Here is a 10,056-nt window from a genome sequence, read left to right on the forward strand (position 1 = left end):
AATGTGCAGATGTGAAGAGCTCCACAACCGGTGACGTCACGAGCATATCGTCTGCTACTTCAGCGACCAAAAGTTGCGAACTTTATCGTCGATGTTCTCTACTGAATCCTTTCAGCAAAAATATGCCAATATCGTGAAATTGTCAAGTATGACACATAGAATGGACCTGCTATCCCCGTTTAAATAAGAAAATCGCATTTCAGTAGGCCTTTAAGGTTGATGTGGAACCCAAACAGGATGGATTCCGTTTTACCCAAGTGTATAGATAGCTTGTTGTCAGCGAGCCAGGTGCAAGTTCAGCACTGAGGATTTTCTCCACCTGTGACTTGTCCTTGTCTGATACCAGCAGGGCCGAGTCATCCGCAAACATCCGTATCATGTTGTATGCTTGCATGTTCGAAATAAAGTCAAACTCAAACTCAATGACGTTAAACGCCATGTTTATACTACTAATTCAACTCCAATTTGGTGGTTTTAAAGCCAAAATACATGTTTAAAAAGTTTTGTTAAACTAGACCGGAAGTCACCTACCGGAAGTGTACGTGTTAAACATGGATCTGATATTCCAGTCGGAGGTATTTTTACGGCGGACTTCACTTCCGGCAACCCGATAGTTAGCGAGAGGTTACAGTGGCTGTGCTTTTTAATTCATGTTTTACTTGCTCTTTATTTCTATTTTTACTAAGGAAAAGTTACAATGAGATCTGTTTGACGGCCGAAAGTGAGATTAAAGTTTTGCTTGTGTTTTAAAAGTAGTATTTGGTGGAGGGTTTGCGTCTCTCTCGATAACGTTAGCAGGCTAGCCAGCTAGCTCAGCTGCCGTTTGCTAAAGCAGAAGCTGGACGAGCGCCGATACCGTGTGGAAGTAACGTCCCCTCTGCCCCATTTATTCACTCTGACGCTCACAACGGAGACCGTACGTTTTTCATGCGAGCACCGGAGTCTGTTCGGACATTTTAATGGGAGGCGGCTGGCTCCGGGGTGGACATTGCGGGCAGCAGTCTCCAGCAAAGCGGAGCTTGTGGCGACGAGTCGGGCTCACATGGAGTCCCTGGCCGGGTACGTGTACAAGGCAGCGAGCGAAGGTCGGGTCCTGACCCTGGCCGCGCTGCTGCTCAACCACTCCGAGGTGGAGACCCGCTTCCTGTTGAGCTATGTGACCCAGCTGGCCGGCCAGAGGTCCACACCGCTCATCATTGCCGCCTGCAACGGCCACGACAAGGTAGTCCGCCTGCTCTTGGATCACTACAGAGTGGACACCGAGCAGACGGGGACCGTAAAGTTTGACGGGTACGTCTAGTGGACTTTTTTTTATTTCTTGTTGACGATATTCTAACCTCTGACCTGTGCAATCAAGCTAGAGGTGTCGATACCGTTACTTTTTACTTGGTCGTTTTTCCAAAACATAACATTATATATGGATTTTTCGCCATCAGCTTGTTTATAGTGAGTGTAAAAAGAATAAAACACGGAACAAATAATTCCTGTGTCCACGTACCGTATTTTTGGGATTATAAATCGCAGTTTTTTTCATAGTTTGGCCGGGGGTGCGATTTATGTGTGAAATTATTAACACATTACCGTAAAATATCAAATATTATTTATCTCATTCACGTAAGACAGTGGTTCTCAACCTTTTTTCAGTGATGTACCCCCTGTGAACAATTTTTTAAATCAAGTACCCCCTAATCAGAGCAAAGCATTTTTGGTTGAAAAAAAGAGATAAAGAAGTAAAATACAGCACTATGTTATCAGTTTCTGATTTATTAACTTATATAACAGTGAAAAATATTGCTCATTTGTTGTGGTCTTTCTTGAACTATTTGGAAAAAAAAGATATAAAAATAAATAAAAACTTGTTAAAAAATAAACAAGTGATTCAATTATAAATAAAGATTTCTACACATAGAAGTAATCATCAACTTAAAGTGCCCTCTTTGGGGATTGTAATAGAGATCCATCTGGATTCATGAACTTAATTCGAAACATTTCTTCGCAAAAAAATAAATCTTTAAAATCAATATTTATGGAACATGTCCACAAAAAAATCTAGCTGTCAACACTGAATATTGCATTGTTGCATTTCTTTTCACAGTTCGTTTTGACAGACATTTTAAAAAAACTCACGTACCCCTTGGCATACCTTCAAGTACCCCCAGGGGTTACGCGTACCCTCATTTGAGAACCACTTGACGTAAGAGACTAGGCGTATATCAGCAATCGTCACACACACACGTCAACCAATAAAAATTCGGCGGGGGCGGGTCATGGCAGAAGTGCATTGTGGAAAAAAAGATGCTACCTGCTACTTCCGTACCTATGAAAAGTTAAGGGGGAGGAGTTGATTTATAGCTAGAATTCACTGAAATTAAAGAATTTCTTATATTTATATATATATATATATATATATATATATATATATATATATATATATATATATATATATATATATATATATATATATATATATATATATATATATATAATACGGCTGCAACAACTAATCGATTAAAATCGATTATAAAAATAGTTGCCGATTAATTTAGTCATCGATTCGTTGGATCTATGCTATGCGCATGCGCAAAGTCAATTTTTTTATTTATTTTTTTAATAAACCTTTATTTATAAACTGCAACAAGTACAAACAGCTGAGAAACAATAATCAAAATAAGTATGGTGCCAGTATGCTGTTTTTTTTCCACTAAAATACTGGAAAGGATAGAAATGTAGTTTCTCTTTTATCTGATTATTAATCGATTAATCAAAGTAATAACAGATTAATCAATCATCAAATTAATCGTTAGTTGCAGCCCTAATATATATATATATAGTACAGTAAACAGTAATGAAAACACAGTTGTTCTACTAACTGTACTTGCTTACTTTAAAAAAAAAAAACACTTACCTTTCACTATTTGAGTAGCTTTTGTTCTGCCATTTGAGTACTGGCGAGCGATCTCTGAATCCGGGAACATAACCTTCACGGATTTGTTGAAAACATCCGCAAATGAGAACGGGATGTTGCTTGCAAGGTGGCCCATAATACTGCGTTGCCGCCGACTTGTGCTTCTCTGACCGTTCATGAGTGACTATATCCATTCGGCCACTGTGTTATGGGTTATAGATAAACTTATGGATAACGGAGACATATATAATAGTCTCCTTTTCAGGTGAGAGGACGTTAAACGCAGCGCCTTTAAGGCACGCCCCCAATATTGTTTGTCCGGCTGGAAATTGCCATAGTTTTGAAGCAATGCATGATGGGAATCCGGATGTTGTGTGTCAGTGTATTAACGTGCCGGCTGAAATAAACACACACTGAGAAATAGTTCCGTGCCTGCCTACTTTATGGGTTATAGATAAACCTATGGATAACGGAGACATATATTTAATAGTCTCCTTTTCATGTGAGAGACGACGCTAAAGGCAGTGCCTTCAAGGCACGCCCCCAATATAGTTATCCGGCTGGAAATCGGGAGATTTTCGGGAGAATGGTTGTCCCAGGAGATTTTCGGAAGAGGCACTGAAATTCGGGAGTTTCCCGGAAAATTCAGGAGGGTTGGCAAGTATGCCAAAGACTAAAAAAATGGAACCCATTACCTCCCTGCTTGGCGCTAGGCATCAAGGGTTGGAATTGGGGATTAAATCACCAAAATGATTCCCGGGCGCGGCCCCCACTGCTGCTCACTGCTCCCCTCATTTCCCAGAGGGAGAACAAGGGGATGGGTCAAATGCAGAGGTTAATTTCACCACACGTAGTGTGTGTGACTATCATTGGTACTTTAACTTTTTTAACTTTTCCCTTCAACAACAACACTACTAATCATGGAGACTTTATGAGGGATTACTTTGGGACAAATGATGATCCAGAACCTTATATTTTTGAGTCTGAATATAAAGAGGAGCAACAAGTTTCAGAAGCTACGTGCTAAACAGATCTGGCTTCAATGAAACACTTTTGTTGAAGATAACCAAACCACAAACATTTAAAACAATCACTTACTGTACAACGTCTGCTCACATTGGAATGCCGACTGATGGGATGTTCATATTTTGCAGTTTGGATGAATTAATACTCCCATAGAGTTACAAAAAAATGCAGCAAAATAGCGTTTTTTTAGTGTCTTTTTCGCCATCTCCGTGTCAAGTTCAAAGTCAAAGTTGACCAACTTCTCGGTTTACGACACATCCCTGTGCTATACAGGTGAGACGCATGATTTATAATCGAGAAAATAACTTTCACCAACTCAGATTCGATGCAGCAGCTCACCGGCTCAATATGCCTACATCAGCGTTTAACAATAACAATAATGCTAATACTTGGCTAACATTCAGGTCACAAGATCAAATTTGAGTATTGTTGGCGGGTTTTGGATGTTTTGGTTATAGATGCAATAGATTACTCTCATGAGCTGCATCCAAGCCACCTCGTACTTGCCTTATTTTACGAATTAGAATTAATAAAAAGAAGATAAACCTGTGTTCTTGTATTATATAAGGATTGTGAATGATAGGCAAAATTCCCCAAAAATATATAGATATTTTATACAACATATTTGTGCAACACAATAAAAACACACGTTTGGTAAAACATTATTTAGAGGAGTATTGACGGATACTGTCTTACCTTTCATTAATAATAAAAACATTTTGGATCAATCTGCTGTGAAGAAAATACAAATAATAAAAAACTAGTCATCTTGGGTTTACTGCAGGTCATTAAAAAGCATTAAAAGTCATTACTTTTTTTTGTGAAAATGAAGGCGTTAAACGGCCTTAAAAAGCTTTCATTTCAATTACGGGGGGCATTAAAAACATTTAATACGGGTGTAATAACACACACTATTAGCTAAGCACAGGTCGGCGATTAAAGGCAGGCAGCAGTTTATGGTGCCAAACTTCTTTGGCGTGACAAGCTACTTCTGCTGTTGCCACGGCGCCGTGGCAACTACCACTACAGAAAAATGAATGAATAAAAATAATCTCAGATTACACAGTCTTGTGAGTAGCAGGTAATGTCAATTTCTCAAGATTATCAGTGTCAATTGCTTACAATTTTGCCTACACGGACAATATGAGCATTAAATCTGATTTAAGTGGCATTAAAAGCATTCATTAGATTTGCTGATATCTACAGAAACCTTGTAATAGTGCTAAATGATAGCTTCAGCCTGTGACCTATGGCCCGCTTGCTATCATTGTTGGGCGCCAAAAACTCGTAGAAACTGGTTTGCCTTGTTGACCACACCCATTCTGATGTCGCCACTAAATGATGACAAGTGACCCTGTGACCTTTCACCCACAGCTATGTGATAGATGGAGCCACGGCGCTGTGGTGTGCAGCAGGGGCGGGGCAATTTGAGGCGGTGCGTCTGCTGGTGAACCACGACGCCAACGTCAACCACACCACCATCACCAACTCCACGCCGCTGCGGGCGGCATGTTTCGACGGGCGCCTGGACATCGTGCGCTTCCTGGTGGAGCACGACGCCGACATCAGCATCACCAACAAGTACAACAACACCTGCCTCATGATCGCCGCCTACAAAGGCCACGCCGACGTGGTCGGCTTCCTGCTGGAGCACGGCGCAGACCCCGACGTCAAGGCCCACTGCGGCGCCACCGCTCTGCACTTTGCCGCTGAGGCGGGCCACCTGAGCATAGTGGCGGAGTTGGTGAGGCGGCAGGCGGTCATGGCTGTGAACGGACACGGGATGACGCCGCTGAAGGTGGCGGCGGAGAGCTGCAAGGCGGACGTGGTGGAGCTGCTGCTGGCGCATGCTAACTGCGAGCCGCGGGGCCGTATTGAAGCGCTGGAGCTGCTGGGCGCCTCCTTCGCCAACCACCGTGAGAACTACGACATCATCAAGACGTACCATTACCTACATACCGCCATGGAGGAGCGCTATCGTGACCCGTATAATGTCATCGTCAAGGAGCCGTCGCCGCCCATTGAGGCATACGGCGGGCGCCACGAGTGCCAAACGCTGGCGGAGCTGGACGCCATCCAATCAGACCGCGACGCTTTGCACATGGAGGGCCTGATGATCCGCGAGCGCATTCTGGGCTCGGACAGCATGGACGTGTCCCACCCCATCATCTACCGCGGCGCTGTCTACGCCGACAACATGGAGTTTGAGCAGTGCATCAAGCTGTGGTTGCACGCGCTGCGCCTCCGCCAGCGAGGGAACCGCAACACCCACAAGGACCTGCTGCGCTTCGCCCAGGTCTTCTCGCAGATGCTTCACCTGAAGGAGCGGCTGGCGGCAGCGGCGGTGGAGCAGGTCCTGGGCTGCAGCGCGCTGGAAATCCGGCGGAGCGCGGCGCGTGTAGACATAGCCGCCGACAGCGAGCTGCCCCAGGCGGCGGAAAACTACGAGTCCAACGTCTTCACCTTTCTCTACCTCGCCTGCATCGCCACCAAGACGCCGTGCGGCGACGAGGAGCGCGTGCGCATCAACAAACACGTGTACGACGTGATCCAGTTGGACCCCCGCTCTCGTGAGGGCGCCTCGCTTCTCCACCTGGCCATCAGCTCCAGCACGCCCGTGGACGACTTCCACACCAACGACGTGTGCAGCTTTCCCAACGCGCAGGTCACCAAGCTGCTGCTGGACTGCGGCGCGCCCGTCAATGCCGTCGACCACGAGGGCAACACGCCGCTGCACGTCATTGTGCAGTACAACCGGCCCATCAGCGACTTCCTCACGCTGCACGCCATCATCATCAATCTTGTGGAGGCGGGCGCACACACCGACAGGACCAACAAGCAGAAGAAGACGCCGCTGGACAAGAGCACGACGGGCGTGTCAGAGATCCTCCTCAAGACGCAGATGAAGATGAGCCTCAAGTGCCTGGCGGCCCGCGCTGTGCGGCGCCACCGCATCACCTACCGAAACCAGATCCCCAAAAGCCTCGAGGAGTTTGTGGAGTTCCACTGATTTATTTTATTTTTTGCTTGGAATGTTTCCTTGAAAAAACACAACATTTTTTTCCCCCTTGCGTCACATTTTTAATTAAGCTAATTGCTTTTAACCATATTTTTTTTTGTTCGGACTTGAAAAAATGTAAGAAGAGTCTATTTATTTTTCCGACACGCTAATTAACGTGTCTTTGCTGCTCTGTCTTTCAGAAAAAGTTCATGGTCATATGCTACCTTAGCGCTGATGCTAGAATTCACTTTATAGGCATGCGTTATTTATCATCTTTAACTTCTGTGAGTGTTTTTATTTACTTTCTAAAGTGAATGTTAACCAGGAAGCTACATGCTATGCACTGACCTAACCTTTACCATCCGGTGACTTCACCCACAAGTTAAAACCCAGAACTCGAGTGATTTGTGAGAACTGCAGTTTTTTTCTCAAATGAATTTTTACTCCTTGTGACAAACTGATTGTGTAACATTTAATTTAATCAAGTGGATCACGTCGCATCCAACTATGCCAAGTGCCTCAAACCTGCTTTTTCTTGATATGTCCAGCAGGGGGCAGTGTGTCGTGTATTAACATTGTAACTCCCAACGAGATGTGTTAAACATGTTTTTTTATTTACAGATTGTAAAAAAAAAAAAAAAAAATCTACGTGCAAGAAAACTGAAGACTCATTAAAAGAGCAAGACATTTTTAAAAACATGTTTTTTGTCTTCTTAACACCGCACTGGTGCTTTGAAAGGCATTAAAATGTAAAGTGCCAAGTTGTAATCGAATGTCCAGCAGGGGGCGCCATTACTGCAATGGTGGCTTTACGATGTTTGGTATAGGCGGTGCTACCCTTTGATTGACAGGTAGGCTTGAGAACGAATGTGTCCAAAGTGCGGACCGCAAATAACTTTTTAATGGCCCATGGCACTGTCTAAGAATACTAATACAAAAAAAGAGCAAACAGGTGTTGACTGATAAGTCTTTAAAACTGTCATTTCTTAATAAAATGATGAATCAAAAATCAATGATTTTATGAATTATTGAAGGCTCCAATTACTTCACATCAAATATTCCACTTTGAAATATTGCACGTTGTGTGTTTGGCATTAAAAAACTTTTATTTGACAAAGGGCTTAAAGGCCTACTGAAATGCGATTTTCTTATTTAAACGGGGATAGCAGGTCCATCCTATTTGTCATACTTGATCATTTCGTGATATTTTCTTATTTAAACGGGGATAGCAGGTCCATCCTATTTGTCATACTTGATCATTTCGTGATATTGCCATATTTTTGCTGAAAGGATTTAGTAGAGATCGACGATAAAGTTCGTAACTTTTGGTCGCTGATAAAAAAGCCTTGCCTGTACCGGAAGTAGCAGACGATATGCGCGTGACGTCACCGGTTGTGGAGCTCCTCACATCTGCACATTGTTTACAATCATGGCCACCAGCAGCGAGAGCGATTCGGACCGAGAAAGCGACGATTTCCCCATTAATTTGAGCGAGGAGGAAAGATTCGTGGATGAGGAAAGTGAGAGTGAAGGACTAGAGGTCATGCCACAATTTAATCCCGCATAACAAACACCTCCCCCATCCCGTCCATATAACCCGCCAATACAACTCAAACACCTGCACAACACACTCAATCCCACAGCCCAAAGTACCGTTCACCTCCCCAAAGTTCATACAGCACATATATTTCCCCAAAGTTACGTACGTGACATGCACATAGCGGCACGCACGTACGGGCAAGCGATCAAATGTTTGGAAGCCGCAGCTGCGTACTCACGGTACTGCGTCTGCGCATCCAACTCAAAGTCCTCCTGGTAAGAGTCTCTGTTGTCCCAGTTCTCCACAGGCCAATGGTAAAGCTTGACTGTCATCTTTCAGGAATGTAAACAATGAAACACCGGCTACGTGTTTGTGTTGCTGCAGCCGGCCGCTAATACACCGCTTCCCACCTACAGCTTTCTTCTTTGCTGTCTTCATTGTTCATTAAACACATTGCAAAAGATTCACCAACACAGATGTCCAGAATACTGTGGAATTTTGCGATGAAAACAGACGACTTAATAGCTGGCCACAATGCTGTCCCAAAATGTCCTCTACAATCTGTGACGTCACGCGCAGGTGTCATCATACCGAGACGTTTTCAGCAGGATATTTCGCAAGAAATTTAAAATTGCACTTTAGTAATCTAACCCGGCCGTATTGGCATGTGTTGCAATGTTAAGATTTCATCATTGATATATAAACTATCAGACTGCGTGGTCGGTAGTAGTGGGTTTCAGTAGGCCTTTAAATCAAGCAAAATAAAACATAAAACAAAAACTTGTAATCGACGGATGGATCTGAAGTTGATTAAAACTCTGGAGATTTAAACCTTGAGAGTCAAATGGAAAAATAATGTATGACTTATTTGGAACATTTAATTGGGCCCTTTTAGTTCCTCAATAATTTTAGTGGTATTTTTAAAACTGTCTTTGCGTAAAAATAAGAAATCAAAACAAATGTTATGAATTACTTAAAGGCCTACTGAAACCCACTACTACCGACCACGCAGTCTGATAGTTTATATATCAATGATGAAATCTTAACATTATAACACATGCCAATACGGCCGGGTTAACTTATAAAGTGACATTTTAAATTTGCCGCTAAACTTCCGGTTCGAAACGCCTCTGAGGATGACGTATGCGTGTGACGTAGCCCGGCGAACACGGGTATGCCTTCCACATTGAAGCCGATATGAAAAAGCTCTGTTTTCATTTCATAATTCCACAGTATTCTGGACATCTGTGTTCGTGAATCTGTTTCAATCATGTTCATTGCATTACGGAGAAGGAAGCCAAGCAAGCAAAGAAGAAAGTTGTCGGTGCGAAATGGACGTATTTTTCGAACGTAGTCAGCCACAACAGTACACAGCCGGCGCTTCTTTGTTTACATTCCCGAAAGATGCAGTCAAGATGGAAGAACTCGGATAACAGAGACTCTAACCAGGAGGACTTTTGATTTGGATACACAGACGCCTGTAGAGAACTGGGACAACACAGACTCTTACCAGGATTACTTTGATTTGGATGACAAAGACGCAGACGTGCTACTGTGAGTATGCAGCTTTGGCTTTTTTTTGCG

The 10,056-nt window shown here is 43.4% G+C and overlaps 1 protein-coding gene across 1 annotated transcript; it reads left to right on the forward strand.

The window, feature by feature from the left end:
* Nucleotides 1–578: 578 nt before the first annotated feature.
* fem1b (fem-1 homolog b) lies at nt 579–7,907 on the forward strand. The gene is made up of 2 exons (XM_062042622.1): nt 579–1,290; nt 5,306–7,907. Exons 1-2 carry the CDS (start codon nt 1,043–1,045, stop codon nt 6,939–6,941), a joined length of 1,884 nt encoding a protein of 627 aa, XP_061898606.1. The 5' UTR covers nt 579–1,042; the 3' UTR covers nt 6,942–7,907.
* Nucleotides 7,908–10,056: the final 2,149 nt, after the last annotated feature.

This window comes from Entelurus aequoreus, linkage group LG03 (assembly GCF_033978785.1).
Source record: "Entelurus aequoreus isolate RoL-2023_Sb linkage group LG03, RoL_Eaeq_v1.1, whole genome shotgun sequence".
Classification (NCBI taxonomy): domain Eukaryota; kingdom Metazoa; phylum Chordata; class Actinopteri; order Syngnathiformes; family Syngnathidae; genus Entelurus; species Entelurus aequoreus.